The 21,500-nt window shown below is 31.5% G+C and overlaps 1 protein-coding gene across 1 annotated transcript; it reads left to right on the forward strand.

The window, feature by feature from the left end:
• Nucleotides 1-3,247: 3,247 nt before the first annotated feature.
• LOC130903936 (aldo-keto reductase family 1 member B1-like) lies at nt 3,248-17,488 on the forward strand. The gene is made up of 6 exons (XM_057816337.1): nt 3,248-3,916; nt 3,989-4,893; nt 10,920-11,204; nt 11,414-11,608; nt 13,475-13,806; nt 17,315-17,488. Exons 2-6 carry the CDS (start codon nt 4,792-4,794, stop codon nt 17,358-17,360), a joined length of 960 nt encoding a protein of 319 aa, XP_057672320.1. The 5' UTR covers nt 3,248-3,916; nt 3,989-4,791; the 3' UTR covers nt 17,361-17,488.
• The last annotated feature ends 4,012 nt before the right edge of the window (nt 17,489-21,500 follow it).

The following is a 21,500-nucleotide window of genomic DNA, read 5'->3' on the forward strand; positions in this document are numbered from 1 at the left end:
TTTTATTGACATTGACTTTACAACTTATTCCGGGCAGATATAAGAACCTTATGCAAATACCATGCCCAGAAAAAGGTTTTAACTGTCCCAAACTCAAAGACAAATCTCATCCTTGTTGTTTAGGGTAAATGGGACGGAATCGAATTTAATTATGTAAAATTTGCCCCTCATAAAACTCTAATAATGTTCACGAAATATGAAACATCAATTTTACCCTCGGAACTCATATTTTCTTCTTTTTCTTTTGTCACGTTCATGAATCAACGTAGGGCCCTCCAACTTCTATATGTTGTACAACATTTATACTGTCAGTGATTAGTCATTGTCTTTTGCCACGTGGTAGGCCGAAGTTTTAGATTCGATAGGAGATTAATTCCTTGAACAGTTTGTTTTATGACCAGAATTATTAATACAGAATCATACATAAATTTCTTAACAATATAAAAACCGACTGCTATTTATTCAACTTAAATATTGAAAGGAAATAATTAATTTTAATATAGTGTATAGTCAACTTTCCGTGTAGTGACTTCCATTTTTATCAGCGTGTATTTGCTTATTAGCGTAACATTTAAAGTCTACATGACAAAGTTCAATACTTGAGACCGTTTATTTGTACAAATTTTATTTTATCTTGTACTTATGGATTTTTTTATCATAAATATTCTATTTATACAATTTTTTCATCAATATTTAAGAAAATATACTGACTTGAGAAATTTTTATCTATTTATTCACTAGTCGAGAGATTTATCAAACAATCTTGATTATCATATCTCAAGAAGTTTGGTTTCTTGTCAATCAATATGACCGTACAATTTTCATCCTAAGTATCACATCATACGGAAATTTTAATATCAAAATTGCCAACTTGATTGTAGAAAATAAATATATAGTTCTTCCAATATCAATTGCAGAAGACAGACAAAATTCGGTAAACATCTAACAAACCGTCAGTCCACGTGGATTCATCATCTCCACTGTTTACCACTGAAAACATCGAATCGTAAACATAAATGCATTTCTATTGGCCGAAGCTATCGGAAGGCGTATGTATACAATTTCTTAGAAATTTCCTGCCAGCCTGAGATAATCAGAGGCGTCACTTGGTGACATTGAATTTAATTCATAAATTTTTTCAATAGAAATATGGTGTTCTTTAAACCATGGGCAAATGAGGACAATAAAATTGCACAATATAGTGAGAATAAAGACAAGTATGAATTTAATAATGCAGATTTAGATATACAAGCACAGCAAGTTATTCTAAATACATTCGAATGTTTAAAAAAGGAAAATATCCAGCAATCTGATGATTTTATTATTTTACTCGACCAATTTTCTTGATGTCTCATATAAAATTAATAATAACATAATAACAGAATGGTATATAATATTTAAAATATTCAAACTTCAATTCGTGTCATCCTATGTCACAAAAAAGACCAGTGATAATAAGTTTGACTGATAGATCTATCCAATTATCAGATCCTGGATTTAGATGCTTAGCTAATCAAAAAGCAAAAACTGCATTAAAAGAAAATAATTATCCGGAAAAAATGATGAACAACATAATTAAGAAAAGGATAAACAGATACTACAATCAATTAAAAAACAAAACAGAGACGAAACATTAAAACATAAAACATTTTTCATTACCATATGTACAAAGATTTTCCCAACAATTATCGAATTATTTCAATAAATATGATATTAGTATAAGTCACAAAGGACATAATACTTCAAATATATCAAAATATTTCACTAAATTGAAATATAAAACAAAAGAAGTAATATTATATATCAAGGCCTTTTACTAATAGTGACGCTGTCTACATAGGGCAGACATCTCAGTATTTACAAAATAGACTAAGAGATCATCAATATAATAAAAAAAAAAATAGAACTGCATTAACGAACCTGTGAAATATTAAAAAAAACATAACTTCAATTATAAAGATTCAAAAATTCTTGAAACGGAATCTAATACACGAAAAAAAAAATTTTTAGAAATGTTTCACATTCATAAGAACGAAAAAGCTATAAATGTAAAAGTGAAATTTATAGCTCCATTTTGTAAATTCTAATAAAACTACAAATAATTCAATATTTGAGATGTAAGGGCTAAGGAAAAATTAATTTTTCTTACTAGAAGAAAGTTCTAGTTTGATTTTATTTTGATATTTATGTTGAAGGTGATCTATTCATCAATATAAATACTCAAATTATCAGTGTCAATATTATATTTTGATAAAGACTCAAAGAAAAATTTGAACGTCAAATTATATCTATCTTTTAAAAATTATTAAAAAACTTATTTTGAAACAGAAAAGACCTAAAATCAAGAATATTTAGAAACATAATATAAATATAAAATGGTGAACATAGTCTGTAACATTTCGTCTTGGTTTGAGTCTCCGACGATCTCTTTTAGTATCGAACCTACAATAGTGGCTCTCCACTCTAGCAAATGAATTTATATGTTCAATTATATAATTGCTGATTGAGGGTCTGTTTTGCATTGGTTCGAATGTTTGCCCCTAAGATCTGGCTGAATAACGCCTGTAGATGACGTCTTTTTTACAGTAGTTAAAAAAGTTCATGGTTTTCATTCTCTTCATACTCGTTATCAGAACTATTACCATTTTCATCTGGTATGTAATCATTAACTTCATCGTCCTCATTGCCATCAGCTGCTATATTCATTTTTTGATCATAGGTTTTAACTCCTCATATTCCTGATTTTTATTGTTGTCTTCCGTAACAAGCTGGATTTCTCGTAATTCAATATTAGTATCACAAAACAAAAAACCTTTTAAAACATCATCAGCTGGAATATTTTGAGTATTATATACCGTTAAAATGTGAAGATTTTTTGAATTTGGATGCGCTATTTCCAGAACTGGTACAGAACTGGTCTGATCTTCAACAAAAATCGATTGTCGATTCTCAACAAGATTCTCTTAACTACACGCTCGGGATTGTTAAATAATAAACTTAAATCCTACCTTTTCATGATCCGCTTTGGATTCCTCCACAAACAATATCTGTAGCATCTTTTTCCCTTCCCCCATATTTCAATAAAACCATTCATTTCGGAAACTAATAACTAATAAACTTTTAGAAATTTTATAAAGGTTCCAAACTACCTTATCAATTTCACAAGTTTCGTTCAAAAATAAAAAATAACAAACCACAAGTGATGTCTATGAACAGCTGATACAAATACAAAAACATTTTGTGATATAATATTATAACAGTCTTGGAATGGCATAAATGTTTTGTGATGTTTCAGTGTTGCTCTAGACATTAAAAGATATTTATTGGTGGAAAAGTGTACTATTTTGAGTTGTGATTATGTTGACCCACCAAAACAATTAGCTCAGGATGAAGTGAGAGTAAAACAAAAAATATGAAAATGTAATATTTTGATATATTACTGTGTTGTTTTGGACGTAGTTCGGTGTCTTTCATAAGAATTAGTAATATCTCAAAATGTGAAAATTTTATCCGCAAAAAATGCACCGTTGAAAAAAATTCAGCATTTCAACACGAAATTCAATTTTTGTAAGAGTAATTTTGAGATTAGGAAAAATCACATGGAACCTTTTTTGTAGAAAATTTTTTATTTGGGAAGAAAATTGGAGCTCGACAACTCTGCTACAAAATATAGCTTTAGTTTTCTCATTATTTAGCGAAAATAGCTGGTGTTCAACAACTTAGAAAAAAGTAACCAAACTTGTCAACTATGAAAAAATCTAACATTAGTAGAAGTAGTTTTTTTTCCTATCACGGAGAGAGTTCAAAGGTACAATTGATCTCATTTTAAAGGTAATCGTCTAATTGATGACCTCAAGCAAGAGTTTGCTGCTGGGTGTAGCAGAGTCACAGACATATGTGTTTTAAGTTCACCCAGGTAACCATCATAAAACAATTCCGTTCATGTTGTTTTCCAAGAAAATTTTACAAGTCTGATTTTTTTTTGCAGATGCAGTTGAAAAGTAGAAACTCTAACGTTTGAAATGCACTTTCTTTCATCCCGAAATGTTGAGGAGACAAAGCAGTTTCTTCTTTACCCGGTGATGTAATTCCCCTCATACTCTACCTGGAGCAAAAACTGTTTAGTAAGATGCGACCCCGAAGTTTGAGCGCATTTTACAAAGAAATAACAGGTCTTAGGGAAAACTTTTTTTGTAGAAAGTTTCTGAAACTATATTTTTGATATCTTTACTTTTCCCGAAATTTGGCATAGATTTCGAGTTATTTGCAAAATTCCAAATTTTGAAAATTTAAACAAAAATCTCTCTCTTAGTGGTCAAAATTTTGATGTTAACTTTCACTGTATCGATAGAGCACTCTCAGAATTACCTAAATCCAGAAAATCAGCGACTAATTTTCGTGGGTTTTGGCTCTAATTAGGCTCTACTCACTGGACTAAATTCTCAGTCGATTGCGACACATGTCGATCGTCCTCCTCCTTATCTAGACTTCTAATATCTAATGTGAATTACGGAGTTTGAACAAACTGAAAATAAATATTGGCAATTAACCAATTTAATAATCGGAAGTTCTCCATTTTAAAAAAATCATAGCTGATATTTTTGGTCAAATCTTTTATTGCTTGATTTCAAAAGTTGATACTTGAACTGTGTAATCATAGTAAAAAATTAAAAACTTTCCTATTGCGAACACAGATTATCTGGTTCACTTGATTAGATAATAAGTTTGGAGAGATAAATATGTTGAAATGTTGAATTTGAATCGCTTTCCAGGCTTTGTAAGTGCGTATGAATGATTAAATCAGTCGGCAAAGTGTTAGCTATGGCAAAAGTACCCACAATCAAGTTCAATAATGGACAAACGTTTCCAGTTTATGGTCTAGGAACGTGGAAAGTGAGTAAATATTATTTTGTCAAACCATTTTGAAAAAAATTTAATTCTGACGAATTTTTGTAGCAAATATACAAAGAAAACATTACAATGAATCTGTTCAAAACCTATGTAACGATTCTCACAAATTTAGATAGAATTTCTTTGACTAGAAGATATTCTTGAGATCGATGATTAAACTTGAAAATATTTTCTTTTAGTTTTGAATCGGTATCTGCAGTTGTTTTAAATTTATCATTTGAAGTCGTAGTTGGTTGTTGTTGACTTAAATTGTTCGCTCTCTAAATTGACCTTTGGATTTGAGAAATCCTGAACAATTTTATTGGTAACCTCTATACCATTATCGTTTTGATAAATATTTTGCAACATTTTTAGTGTCGAGCAGATGAAGATGCACATATTTTGTGAGATGTATAAATTTAGACTGATCAGTGATTGCCTACTAACTGCCATATTAAATAAGTCTATCTGACATTATCCATTTATTTCGCAGCTGAGAATAGATTTGGAAACTAACGATTCCATTTTCCTTCTGACTATTTCGTAACGCGTATGAATGATAACGCAAATAAAACTTGCTTCATCCGGGTTCTTTCTCATTTTCTATTGTCAGTTGAACATCGAGCAAAATTTGGAATATTTTATTCATTTCTACGTAGTGTCTAATTATATTTTCTTTGGTTGGAACTATCAGTTTATTTGTTTTCCTCTTCGTATACGCTGATTCTAATTTTCCATCTCTGCATAGCTTTCGCTGGTGAAAAACTGAGTGTTTTGCTTTGGTGTTGTCGTTTTATTCAACCTTTCTTCAAATTAACGATTCATGTTACTTAATTTTAATATATATCATTAATTACGTAATCACTCCTTAATGATAATAAGTTCATTATATAAAATACGAAAATAAAATCTGTGTAAACCATGTCGTACTTGCTTTTAATAAATATAAAGGTGCTTCATGCAGGTCTTTTAGGCCCATAGCATAGAATTGATTACCTTCCACTCTTTCCTTTTGTTTGTTTCTACTGGTCTTCCCTTTTTTTGGTTCTCCTTGTTCTATGTCCATAATTTTTTTGTTGCTCTAAAATTGCGCTTTATTTCGCTTATTTCTGCTTCTCAAAATTTCTTATTTCATTATTTGTTCTCTTCAGCCTTAAGGCTCTTTCCTGTTTACTCGCTTTAAATATGTATACAAACTTGTTTAAAATGCCCAATTCGATGGTCTGATAAAATCATGTCATGAGCTGCATCGATATTTTCGGGGACTGACACAAAAACTGGCTGCCTTTCCGATCGGTCATCATCTTCAATGGAAAATTTCCCTTTTTTAAAGCTTGCAGTCCAATTTTTCAAGGTCACATACGAAGGACAATGATCAATGTATTAAGCATATCTTCGTAAATCTGCTTACCTCTTAACCCTTTTAAATACAAGTAGTACTTGATTCTGGCTTTATACTCCAATTTTTCGATTTTCACAATTCCGGTGGACATCTTTTTTCTTTTAATTTATTGCGTAACTCTGGTTTACTTTTTTGACGTCAAATTGTACACTGACACTTCTAATAAGTTATTTTTCGTTGCAATATTTGCGTAACGTAATATTTTGTTTATGCATGGAACTAGTCTAGGCTAATTAGGTATCAATACATCCTCGTATATATCTTAGTCTACTATCACATTTTCATACGTCTCTTTACAAGTTTTTGTAGCACATACTATCAATTTTTGGTGAAAGATCGATACTTTTGAAAAACATGTTTGAATCAAGGTAAAAGCTCTGAAAATACTTCAACTTGCTGGTTTTCTGAGATTATCTGAAATAAAGATTGAAAAGAGTAATTAGAAACTTTAGACATGGTTGAAATTATAGTTTTGTTTGCCAATGATGGGTGGGATGACAAATAATACTTCGACACTTTATTGTAACATATTACCAATGGACAGCAGTAGACAATGATAATTGCCTTTGTATGATTGACACTCTTTTTATTCTTACGATTATAAATTAAAATTTCCTCTATTATACGTACATTGTACAATAAAAACAAACAGGAAAAAGTTTGCTAATATTTCCAGTGAAGAAAAATCTATACGATGAGTCTACGACATTTTGATTTTCCTTCAGAATACTATGTCGAAGAATATATTTGTTGGTGATGACTTTAATACCGTTAGAGTATATATCAGGTGCTTCAATATGTTCCTTTAAGTTTTCTGCATTATCAGCGTCATTATCTCCATTTAAGTCACAATTTTTTCTCCACAACTTTCATAGCAGCTACTCAAGGTTTACATGATTCATTGAGTTCTTTATTGTTTGTCGAATGGGTCCCACTCGAAAGAAAACTCTACAGACATTAAATCGGGAGAACATACATAGTCAATATTATTAGCGAATATTCAAAGATTCTTCTCCACATACTGAAAAAACCCAGTGGAGTTAGTCACAAAATAATTATTAAGTGTATCAAATTACGTAGTAAATTGAAACAACTAGTACAACAAATATTTTCATAAGCAATAGATTTACCTGAATAAAAGGTTCCTAAAAAACGCAATAGCTGCAAAATACGAGATAAATTCCGATCACCGCGATGTTGAAAAAACCTTTATAGTAGAATAAGGTTGAATGGATATATTTGAGAGTGCATCGAGATTTAAATGACCCTATGGGGTCAGAAGGATCAAATATAAACTATAAAGAAAATGGCTTGGGAGCAAGTCCATCAGCCACAGAATTTTTCAATGACACTACTTAGATAATAAATTTAATATCCTTGATAAAATTCACTAATAGATAAAATTTGTCGGTTATATATGCTTAAAAGGTGTGTGAGGTTTAGAGGTAGGGAGTAGTTTTGCTTAACAAGTAACTGCAATAAATTGTTTGTTTTATGAATGTGATTGCTGCATCTGAAAAAAATCTGAATGAGATCAACACAACAATTATTATCGCAGGTACGGGTATAAAGTGTAAAAATGGTTCGTTTGTTTCTCAATATTATTCCATATTTGGTTATCAATTACACCATATAGAAGCAATTAGATTTTGCCCCTCCTACTTTCTATGTCATTTGAGGACTGGTTATTTTAGTAGAATTTTTCGTTTCTCCAATAATTTTTGCATCAAAATTAGAGCACATAAAAATCGGTATGGACAAATGAAAGGTGAGGAAGGAAAAACTATAATTATTGTAAACGAGGTCAACAGAAGTCAGTAGAGGAACCGGAATCCTCTCTGAAGAAGATGAAAAAAAAAAATAAAATTATTTAAGTTGTCTCACAGATTCTATAGAAAATTATATAAACGATTTATGAGGTTTTGATTATTTGAATATGTAAATTTTCTTAACGATGGACAATTGCATATCTTTTTTAGATTAAAAAAGCTAATCACAAATAGAAAAATTACAAAACCTTCCTTCAAAAAATGAAATTGTATTTAATATGTTGTATAAATTTCGTTTTGTGAAGCATTATTTTATTCATTACTTTATATAAAACATTGTATTATTGTATATTGTATAATGAAAAACCCTTAACTAACTAAACGACTATATTTAGATTACATATAAGTACGAGTAATAAATTAGAAAACCATTTCATTTTTAAATAAAGAATGAATAGTTCTTTCAGATGATATATCAAAATCGTACGGTTTCCATACAAAAAATTTAGGGCTTCACCTATCAATTAAGGAAATTAATGGTGAAGATGTAGTTTCTTACATTGAATAATGTTGATAATTTCAATTTAACATGTTTAGCATTTTTTTATTACTCGTATAATAAACGAAATAATTAATTTATTCTATGTAACTTCTGCCTCATCATATATCAGTAATCTTATAATACAGATACTGTTATCAAAATCCCATAATAATATACTGATTTTTACATAAGTATGTTATGATGAACTTCACCTTCAAATGTCTTTTCAATATCAATAATAGAATGAATTTTGTTATTTACTCATATTACTATTTTGATATGTTTTTACTTTTATTCTTATCAATTACTTCATCATTGGAAAGGTTATTTCTATTTACTTATTCTATACCCACAAATGTTTATATGCTACGCTCAAAGACCGAAAATAGCCAGTGGTCGTTTGAAACAGCCACAACGCTTTTTGTGGGTCTTGCGTTTGCTAGATTACGTTGTGGCTGTTCTGATATAGCCACAACCCGAATGGAATTATTTTAGATTTAGAAGACGTCAGCTCACGTAATATAATGCTGCTTATTAATAATCATTTGGTAACAAAATAGTAAAATACTCATTATTTGAATAAATGTTTAAATTGTTAAATTATTAACAGATTCAATGTAAAAAATTATATTATTAAAATAAATTTTCACTGCATATCCACCTATTTGTTTTTGCTTGAGGAATTCTTGTTTCATTTTGAATTGAATATGTTTGACGCAGTTAGGTTAGGTTAGTTATACAGTCGAATTACATTGTCCTCGCTTTCATCTTCTTCTGCGTCTGTGGAAACGGATGCGATGATGTCTGCATCACTTAACTCTCCGCATATAGCCAGATCATCGTGTGAGCTCTTCAATGTTTAAGCTCTTTGTAGTTTCGCTTTATCGTGCAGAAGTTTCATCTACATTAAAGTGGTGAATCAACAGCAATACCATCCTCTTCAACTGTTCCTTCACGATTTTGATATTTCCGTTTAAACCCGCATTTCTTGAAACAGAATGTTTTTTTCTGTCACATTTGTCCACGCCTTCGAAGCCATCCCCATGGCATCAAGCAAGTTAATTTTTGTCGGATTTTTCTCGTCGATGTCAAGGAGAAATTGGCGCACCACTTCTTTCCTGTAAAGAACTTTAAAGTTTTTTATTATACCTTGATCAAGAGGCTGTAGTTTGGATATGATGTTCAGAGGTAGGAACTCAATTTTTATGTTTTTGAGTTTGGGAAGATCCCCATGTGCTGTACAATTGTCTATAAACATGAGTATTTTTTTTCTTCGCATCTCCTTGTTTAGGTCCGTTAACCATTTGCCAAAAATGTCAGATTTCATCCAAGATCTTTGGTTTGATGTGTAGTCCATTGGTAGGCTTTTAGCTCCTTTAAAACATCGAGGGTATTTTGCTTTTCCAAAGAAGTACTGTAACTCTCTGCTTGCTATTTTTTCCACCATGACCCAAGTCCCAATGCTAAGGTGTTGTCCGGTAAGCACTGATAATGAAGTCTAGTTTCGTCAGCGTTAAATATATCTTCAGGATTGTACCCTTTTGTTGGCTCAAAAAAATATATTTCCAAGCTTAAGTGAGTCAGGTCTAATATATTTGGGATTTGGACAAATAATACTTACAGCTTTCAAAATCTGAGAAAACCTTGACAAAAATTTATAAAGGGTGTTCAGAAAATGGTGCTAAATTTCACTATATAAAAACTTAATTTTTTCAAATGGCAACCCACATTTTTCTCTTTACCTTCGGATTATACGCTTCAAATTAAGGGGACATCGTTAGTAAATTCATATATCTCAAATCAACAGTTTTTGTAGAAACTTGAAAAAACTGTATATTACCAATTTTTGATTTGTCGTTATGGCAGTAACCAAGAATTATGTTAATCACATTGAGTAGAGAATAGAGTATATTTGTAGCAATATCTGAGCGTGCAAAAAGTTTCTATGATATATTGACTCCACAGAGAAATCTAAATAAAAGCTTACTTTTCATTATTTATATTCGCGACTGTATTTAAATAACAAATAAAAGGCAGCCAGAGGATTTATTATAAAAAAAACTACAAACTTCGTTGATGCTTTGTTAGTTCCCTTGATTTTCCCAGTGTGTTTATACCCGTACATGTTGCCGGCTCTTTAAAAATGTCTTTATATATCAGTACATATTTATGCTTAAAAAACCCAAAGCTCTAGCTCTCTAGGAATGCATCTAATTAAAATTCTATCAATAAAAGAAAATAATTGTATGGTGAACTTATGAGTTTAAGCACGTAGGTATCTGTATTAGATTTACTATAATAAAAAAATATTTTATAGTCTCAACCAGGTCAAGTAACCCAAGCCGTAAAAGATGCAATCGATATCGGCTACCGCCATATTGACTGTGCTTACATTTACGGAAACGAACCTGAAATTGGTGAAGCGATAAAAGCTAAAATATCCGATGGAACTGTGAAGCGTGAAGAGCTTTTCATAACGAGTAAACTATGGAATACCATGCACAGACCAGACTTAGTGGAACCTGCTATTAGAACCACATTGAAAAACCTTTGTATCGACTATCTTGATTTATATTTAATCCATTGGCCATTTGCCCTGAAGGTAAGTCTTGCTATCAACAAAACTTCCACTTTTTAGCAATTTATATGGTTTCTACCAATCACTGAATACACTGTTCACCACTACACTTGCTTTCACAATACACTACTTTGTGAAGAAGGAGATTTCTAATTTTATCAGATTTCTATTCAGATAAATATGTTATGGGGTACAGTAGTTATCCAATCGTTAATTTTTTTCTCGTTTTATAGGAAGAAGATGAATTATTCCCAACAAATCCAGATGGTACCACTGCTTATAGTGACGTAGACTTTGTTGACACATGGAAAGAGATGGAGAAGTTGGTGAAAAAGGGACTAACAAAATCTATTGGTATTTCGAATTTTAATAAAAGACAAACCGAGCGTATTCTACAAAATTGCACAATTAAACCCGTAACTAATCAAGTGAGTAAACAAATTTTTTTGTTTGCGAAATTGATTCCAAGCATAACAGAAGAATCCTTGGAAAGTCGGAGTTGTATATTGATAGATATATGACTAATTTAATAATGTCCTTCGTTGACATCTACTGTTCTCTTCACACGTATTTTATCAGCTTTTCAGCTACCCAGCTTCAGATGATGTGATTCTTCATTTGTTGGTTCTTCTTTGTCAGTTTCACTTCCTGAGAAAGTTGTTAATCGTGATCTGTAACTGTTTTCCATTCATTAACATCTCAAATTAATTTCTTATGTTCACGATACATAAATATGTGTTTCACAACGTTTTGATTGGCCAACTCCTCACTTAACATGTATGAAATATGATAGAGCAACTTCGAAATTCGGGGGTCAAAAGTCAAAAAAATTGCACAAAATTTTTTGTACATTTTTTGCAAATAACTCGTTTCCTATTGTAGAACATTAAATTATCTACAACTTTTGTTTAAAAAATTTTTTCATACGGTGAATCTTTTCTGAGATAGAGGTTAGAATCCCGTTTGAAATCAACTGGCAGTCCCAATCAAAATAATCTCTTATAAAGGAGCTGCTCGTGTTCCAACCACCAACGTGTTCATTACCAAATTCAAACTTGGTTAGAGCATGTTTTGGAGCCCCAGGAATGGGGTTGGACAATGCGTAACGGGCTCCTTGAACCTGTCACGACAATCTTACCAACTGCTACAGATGAATAATTCCAGAAGTAAACGTTGCTTTTTATTTTTGACAGCTTCATAAAGTTTTACAATTTGAATCTTTGTTGATTGACATTCCAGGCTGCATAAACTCCACAACCTTACGTTTAGTGTCGTTTGAATATTGTGTGTTTATTTGGAGTGTGTACGTATTCGTGTTTCACAATGGATTTTTAAAAAATCTTCGTAATTAGTGTTCTAATGGTGAAACAATCGACACTTGCAGTCAACATCAGCTGCCAACTACACTCACAACTCCTTGTAGCATATCTGTCCATCAGAGATTGGCCATCTTTCTTGCTTTGTTTAGTTTTTTCCATAATGATTTTTAACAAATCATAGTCTTCATTGCATTTTTAGATATACCAATAAGTTTTCTATCTTAGTTTTGCTGGTGTAGCTGTTTGCTTTGTATGTTCAACAGTTTGCTTCAACTACTCCTACTAGTCAATTTTTTAAATCTTCTGTTACTTCTGATTCTGAGTGCACTTTTCACTTTCATTAATCTTCCATATTTCATAGGTTTATCTCGTAATATTGGTTTTTTCGTAAATTTTTATATTTTCCACACAATATTTCACATGTGATTTTGATTGTGGTTGTTCACTCATATGATAATTTTGTTTTGTTGCTTTGGCCATTGTCCTTTAATTAATTACTTTTGGTAGGGCTATCCTTGTCATACCTAAATATATTTCTAGTTCTATACAGTCTTTTTTCCAACCTATATCTATCAATTTGTGGATCATCTTGGTAAATTACTTCATCATTTTTTATACCAAGCTTGTCGTCAATAATTCATTTTTGAAAAGTAAATGTTCAAAGACACTTTCTTATTTTAAATCCTCTTAGTTTAGTTCCATCTCGCATATTTCATATGTAATGCTTCATCCTCTTGCTTCTAGTAATTTACTTTTCATTTTCTTTTATTTTCTTCTATTTTCTATCTGCTTTATTTGCGTTTTCGTTGCGGAATTTTACAGTTTCTGTTGTTTCCACGTACAACTGTTATTTTTTATCTTGATCGTCTATTTTTCTTGATACTTTTCTCATTTCTCATAATTATTATTTATAAATGTGTTTTGAATTCATAGCGCATGTATAGTTTTTCGAACAATAGTTTATATTGTTTTTAGATTGAAGTTCACCCCCATTTGAATCAACAGAAATTGATTGATTATCTAAAATCGAAAGACATCACAGTAACTGCTTACAGTCCTTTAGGTTCGGGAGACCCGAAATTGATGGAGGATCCTAAAATCAAAAAAATTGCAGAGAAATACAAGAAAACAACTGCTCAAGTAGCTTTAAAATATGCGGTTCAAAGAGGATTAATAGTTATACCTAAATCGGTCACCAAGTCTAGAATTCAGGAAAACTTTAATATTTGGGACTTCAATCTCACTAAAGAAGATATTGCATTAATGAATACTTTCGATTGTAATGGAAGAACCTGCCCTTACGCAGAGTAAGTTTAGTCTACTTTAAGTAAATATTTGAGGTTCGGATCTTCTAAAAATTGTTAACCATCAACCTTGAACACGACTATAAAATTGATACTAGTCTCTAGAGTCACAAACACGCTGTTTGATTGAAATTGTCCACGTATTTAAAAATGTATTGAATTTTTGCTTTTCTCTGTTCAAATATAGCCAGACGTATAATACATAATGTGCGAAAAACATTTTATTATTATCGTATGAAAATAAATGAGCTTATTGAATAATGTATCACTTTTATGCTAATTTAACTTTGTAAATTAAAATTATTCATAGTCCTAGTCTCAGTTATCATGCATTTCTAAAATTAGCTTTTATAGAGGAATTCAAAAATAAAGTGTACGAGGTCTTCGGGAAATTGATTCAAATAGTTGCAAATTATTTGTATATATAGTGTGTCTACTTGAGAGAAAAAAAAACTGGCATCAACGAAAAAAAAATTATTAAATATATAAGGAATATTTTTTATTTTCTAAATTCTTTCAAGGGCTTATACTAATAATAATTATTAGAAAGTGAGTGATATTTTGGACAAAACTCTTTCACAAGATCTTATAGAAAATTTCTTGCTAAAAGTCGACGTAATATATTAAATGTTAGATATGTTTCATGGTCCACCAGGTCTGCGGGATTAGCTCCCATTGACATCTTTATAAAGTTAATTGAAACAGCAGGATTATTAGCCATCTGTAGAATATCAAAAATTACGGACAGTAATAAGAAAACTGCAAAAAGGAACAATTGAATATAAATGGCAAAATCATGAAAATTTCTACGTTTGGGTTTTCGTATACGACCTTTTTAACTAAAATATTTTCAAATATCACCGACTTCCGGTTCTACTGGAAGTCGACTGTAACTTTGTTATTTTCAATAGAACACCCTGTATATCAATACATTTTTGAAATCTACGTGAAATTTTGGTATACTTTTGTCCAAAAACTTTTTTCGAAAAATGAATACTTTTTGAGTTATTAATTTTTTTGGAAGAATTTTGAGCCTTATAAATTATTTTTTTACGAGGATACCTTTAAAGCTATGAAAATGATTTCTGTTCGGTTGCTTTTAGAAAGGTCGGACGTATTTTAATCTATATTGAAAAATTCTCTATTTTATACAGGGTGTGTATAAAAAGTGTTGAAAGTTTAACTTAATAAATATGAATTTTTTTTTAAATAGAATAACCCGGTTTTTTCTATTTTAATGCATTCAGGGGTACAAAATAAGGTAAATTCATGTACACTTTCCTATGTATAAACCTCACCGTTATCCAGATATTAAATATTTTCTGTAAATTGTTAGAGATGCAGGTGTGGTCCAAATTTTATTTTTACCTGTTGATAGAAGCATTAAGAAATAAAAAACTATTTTTCTTTATCTTGTCAAGGTCTGCAAAAAAATCAAATCAATTTGTATTTACAAATCCTATTTCAACTTTTAGTCGTTTCCGTATTTTTTAAGTTCTAATTTTTAAGTATACTTTTAGTACGCTTTTAATAAATGTGTTTAACTGTCATAATCTTCGTTATTAAATTGAGAACGAGCAATTTTAATGATTTTCGAAAGTAGCAACAATTGACTAATGACAGTTTAAAAAAATAAATAAATTTGATATTTATTGAGTTAAACTTTGATCACTTTTTATACATACATATATACATATATAAAATGAAAAATTTTTTAACGTAGAATCAACACGTCTACGTCTAGCCTTGCTAAAAGCAACCGAACATTAATCATTGTTATATCTTCAAGGGTCTCTTCGTAAAAAAATAATTTATATCAAGGGTTGCTACGGTCAAATTCTTTACAAAAAAATTAATAACCCAAAAACTTCTTAGACAAAAGTATAGTGAAATTTTACATAAATTTCAAAAATGTGTTAAAATATAGGGCGTTCTATTTAAAATAACAAAGTTACAGTCGACTTCCGATAGTACCGGAAGTCGGTCATCTTTGAAAATACTTTAGTTTGAAAGATCGTATCCGAAAACTCAAACGTAGAAATTTTCATGATTTTAGTATTTTGCCATATACAAATAGTTTTAACTCGTCGTGGGACACCCTGAATAATTTAAAAGATGACGCGAAATCAGCACTCATCAATATAAGTTGGGAACTAAATTTTGGACTCCTAGTTTCTATTTAATAGTAACATTCGAGTCAATATTTCCTGAAAAACGCTTTGAGACATTCTCACTGAAATTTCAGCCATTTTAGATTCTTAGCTTTTCTTTGACAATCGTATAAATAAGTTGTTGTGTAAATTTTTTTGAAAATGGAAAAAATTAAGAATCCAGCTCCCATTAAATATTTGTTTTTGGAAACTGAAAAACGAGTTAATACTGTGTACAGAGACTGCATTATCATTTACGATCGTAAAATTCTCGGCATCGAATTCAAACGTTAACCTTTACTAACAACACAAGTTCGGGATAAAAAAACTGTGACAACCAGCGTTTTATCGTAAGAGTTAGATAGGAGTGGCATATCAAAAGAACTTGCTTGCGATATACATGATGATGGGTACTTTAGACCTAAACCTTAATCAAAATGAGTCTGATTTTTTTTTGTGAATTATGATTTTCATCACAATCGCAAACGCCTATTTTGAGGATTGAGACTGTAACTATTATTTGGAAAGATTAGAGAGGTTAGAACATCGCTGGAAATAGGTAGGAGGAAGAAGACTATGTTGAAAAATAAAAACTTTTGTGTGTATGTACAATTATATTTCATTCAAAACAAACAAAAATAGAAATGGTATCAAAGCTTTCCCCTTTTTAGCACGTTTCCCATTTATCGAAAAAACCATAAATAACATGATACTAAATAAGGCATGTAAGGTGGGTGTGAAAAATTTTTAGCAACCAAAAACTTGTGAATCAAAACTTTCGCACAGTACACTTTTAGCACATTTTATCTGTTTTTAAGATCATTCCTTGCCCTTAACTGACTTCAAAATCACTCTTACCGCTTCTAAACAGTTTTCAAAGCTACTACATTATTACCATATACTGATTATTTTCATATTTCCTTTGACAATGTTTATCATGTTGGGGCACAGCGACCATATTAAACTAATAAGCTGGAATGGAATCGAATCCTTATTCAAGAAAATATTTTGTTTATTAGTGATCAAGTAAATATCCAGAAGCTCTCCTGAAGAAAAAAAATTAATAATTCGAAAAGATTTCCACAATTTCCATCCAAAACATATTTTAATAGTCTACAAAATAGTTGAATATACTTACTAATTATATTTGAAATTTCCGCCCTTGTGTTTTACAATATTTACTGTTTGAATTGCTGGGTTTACATAAGATAAAATAAAATGTTAGCAATATTATAACGTTGAAAGGTTCAACAAACAAATTTACTTACAACCTTCAGATAATTCAAAAATCAAACATTGATGATCTAATACACAAAAATGGATTTTTATTCCATTATTGATAATATTGTTATTTATTTTAGTGCCTATACACACAAGGACCACCCATTCATCAATGATGAATATTGATCCAGCAAGAAACTGCGAATAGTTGTGTTATCATAAGTTTAATCGAATTGTATTGTAAAGATAAAACGTTTTATGTAAGTAAACTGTTGGAACAGAATTTTAACTTTACAATAAATAAGGTTAATGAATTTACTATCCATTTATTCGCTAACCTCACTGAATTAATCTTATAATGATTCCGCCTCTTCTCAATGTCAATATTTATAACTGTAATAGTATATTCCCTACATAAGGAAATAAATATGAAAATTACACAATAGTTAATGATTCAACTAATCTTGGAGGATGTAATTATCCTAATAATTCTTGCGAATCCAATTCGTTGGATACTATACAAGGTAGGTGAACCAAATAAGGCCACATTAACGTTTGCAGATTTTTTAAAGTGTTTTCTATTGAAGAAAAATCTCTTGTTATATGGAGATTAGAATAGTTAGAAAAGGCGAGTCGAATAGTGAAATTGCAAAGAAATGTTTCGCACTCTATGATATCAACGATTTGGAAGAATAGAGATAAAATTAAAGTTCTTCTCGAAAACAACTTAAACGAGCGGGGGAAAGTGAACATAAGATGCTTTATTAACATGATTTAAACATCAGAGCTGCAAACGACACAATAAGTGGTCCGATTCTGCAACAAAAAGCCAATGACTTTGCTCGTCTTATGAGTAAGGAAAATTTTGAGTGTTCGTTATAATATTGTGACAGAAAAAGTTTTCGGTGAAGCGACTGATGTTCTTGAAGGAAATCTGAAGAGTGGTTGTCTCATAAGTGACCTGCATTGTGCGAAGGATACACACCAGAAGAAATATTTAATGCTGATGAAACAGGATTGTTTTACAATGTAACCCCTGAACAAAAACTTAAAATCAAATGCGAGGAATGTAAGGGCGGAAAAGATCACCAAAAGAAAACTTTTAGTGATAGGAAAAGCTAACAAGCCGCGTTGCTTTAAGAACATGCAGTATTTGCCTTATGAAAAAAGCACTAGGTCCTGGATGACAACGCAAATTTTTAAAAATGGCTGCGTAGCTAGGATGCAGAATTGAAGTCTGGAGTAAACAAAATTCTTCTCCTGTCGTGTAGTCTCCAGTCTGAAATGCTTGTGGTTTTATCGCTCAATGTTTCACAGCCCATGGACCAATGAGTGCTAAAAGCTTTAAAAACACAACACATAAAACTTTTAAGTGCTACAAATAATACAGCGGAGGACGACGATGATATTCCGCTAGCGAGAATGATGCAATCTAAATATGTAGATGAAAACGTACCATTGGTTGCTTAGTCGTAAAAATCTACTGCTATAGAACAAAGAATTGAGATAGAGGAATTTATTGGAATAGATGACAGTGTCGCCGTGTGCGCCTTAGCTACTGAGGAAGAAATTCTTGCAGAAGCTGAAAGTAACAATCGTAACACTGACGAAGAAAACGAAGATTAGCAGGACCCTGAAGAACAGTTTCAGCCAACAACAATTTCCGAGGCTCTTAACGCTTTAATAAATTTGCAAAAATTTATTGCCCTTAACGACCAATTTAATACTCACTAAAATGACTGATTACTGTAAGCAGCTAAGTACATTTTGTATTCTAATTATTTCTTGATAAATATTCTTATTCATTTTCTGACATTTCATTTAACAAGTTCACATACATAACCTATACTAGATAATGCAAATTGGCCTTATTAAGGTCAGAGATTCCATATAAGGCCAACACAAAAAAAACAAGTTTCGTGTTTGTTTAGGTTAAAAAATAAAATAAAATTGACTGCAAATGGAAGTTCCATTAATTTTACTTGTATTTTGACATTCAAACAATATAATTTTGAATCGTGTAAAAAGAAAAACATTTAAAAACTTTGAATTAATTCAAGTGTAACCATTGTAAAAGTCTCATATTGTGCAAAAAGTACATTTTGGGCAGATAAATTCGTCTTTGTCCGATTTGGTAAGTCTCACGCATCCTTCGTGAACTGGTGCTCGTCACAAATGAAACAGTAGCAATTATCCTTTTGGGGGACGCCTTAATAATCACACGAATTGTAGATGGAATTGATGGATTAGAAGCTTGACTGCATGAAGATTCGATCTTCATTTTCTTTTAGAGGGATAAGGGCTGCTCATTTTTCTTTTTAATACTTGTTTTTAGGTGCAGCTTTGTTTTTATCAGAAGGAGCGTCAAACAAGTTAACCACTAGCTTTTGGGCTAGTGAATTTATAGATTTTTTTCTTTGAACCCTTTTTGTTTTAATGTTGGAAGTGGACAACACATCTGAAGGGAAAATGTTCAGCTTTGGTGTCTTCAAAGGTAACAGTTGGTAAAGGTTCCATACCTCAGTCGTCTGATATCATGAACCGCTTTCAGAGCTACAATATTGGTCTTTGGAAGAACGTTTAGGAGGTAAAGTTTTGATCCTTTTAGCTGAAGATTGAGTAATCGGTTCTGCAGAAGAACTTTATTCACTTTTTCTGATTTGATGAAGTGTATATTCCCATAGCTTTGAACCCTGACATAATATTTTCTGGTGTCATTGCCTTAGCCCATACTTCCGAAAATATTTTCCCAAAGCCTGTACGTCTTATCGAGGATTATTCATCCAATAACATCCCAACAAAATTGAAAAGATTTGAAAACCGATTTCCAAAGGCTGTAGCTCAAACAAAACAATGAAATGTCGTAGTTTTCTGCAGCTTTAACAAATTTCGCATTTAAAAAAGATTTGACACCATCAAAAATCAATGAAGCATTTTTACCTCCTACTTGAAACTGTTGAAAATGTTTGATGCACTACAAAAACATTGTGTCATAACGACCTTGGTTCCAGGAGGGAGATTTTCTTCTTATTCTGGTTTCAGCCTCTGACCCTTAAATAATTCAATCAGACGTGATTGTCATGTTGATCTCTCTCTCTCTCTCTCTCTCTTGATCTCTTTCTTAGCAAAAACTTCCTGTTGGTGGTGCAGCATCGAACGGCAGCCTTTTTCATCGATATTGTAAATGTTCTGAGGTTTAGCTGCAACATCCAATTCCTCCATAACTACCTTCAATTTGTCAAAGAAATCTGTGATAATTACTTTATTAAGTTTACTTGCTCTTGTCGGATTCAAATTTTGGGTTTTACGCCTAGCCACATCAGGGGGGAGAAAAAGTCTCAACCAGTTACGTCCAGCTTTTTGTTTCTTTGGTTTAAAAGTATAAGGAATATTATTTTCCTAGCAGTAAGAGAACACACTTCTTACATCAGCCAACCGAAAGATTCTTGAGCTCAGTTTCTTGATCAGATGATACAATCGGATTTATACCTAGTTGATATACCTGTCGTTAAATGGTTTCGTAAGGTTGTCCTTGGTATCCGAAATTTCCTGCTTCACAGACATTCCGTTTCCAACAGCATTCAAAGCCTGTTTCATTTGCTCTTCATTCCATTCAGCTAGATTTTACTTAACTGCATTTGATTCCATCCAAATAGGCTTATATTTATAAATTTTGGGAGAGTCTACGGAATCATGAAGCTTAAAGTGCAGCCAAAAAGGTTAAAACATGTATTAAACCACTTTCCTGATAAGGCCAGCCCCTGACCCTAATAAGGCCAGCTGCTTTGTTTGTAGGAACTTGAATCTACAAGGACATTATCATCAACGATAACCCACTAACAGGTACTGCCCTCATCTGCCTAGTGTGAGTACTTTTATAAATGAAAGCTACTGGTCTCATTAAGGCCCTGGGCCTTATTTGGGTAATCTACCTCATTATATAACATGATTTAGAAGATGATGATATGAATGTTCAGAAACAGATCACGTTCATTGTTGTTCGGAGCCTAATCACAATAAATCATGTCGTAGTCATATGATATGATCCTTCCTAGATTTGTTTTTTCATCTCCAGGAAATACCTCATATAAACCCTAGAAAGGAGGATTGGAAATGTTGAAAAATAGGAACAGTTTGCACTCCGATTTCAAAATTGGTGTGCGAAAGAGAATTTACTTGAAGAAACTCAAGGATATAAGTATGTGGCCGCTTGGTACCAAAATAGACATTACCAACTCACCTTTAAAACCTTTAAACCTAACGCCGGGAGATCCAAGTACTGCATCTACTAGTGAACACACTGAAATAGACAATGTGAGAAAAGAA

This window comes from Diorhabda carinulata, chromosome 2, assembly GCF_026250575.1.
Source record: "Diorhabda carinulata isolate Delta chromosome 2, icDioCari1.1, whole genome shotgun sequence".
NCBI lineage: Eukaryota > Metazoa > Arthropoda > Insecta > Coleoptera > Chrysomelidae > Diorhabda > Diorhabda carinulata.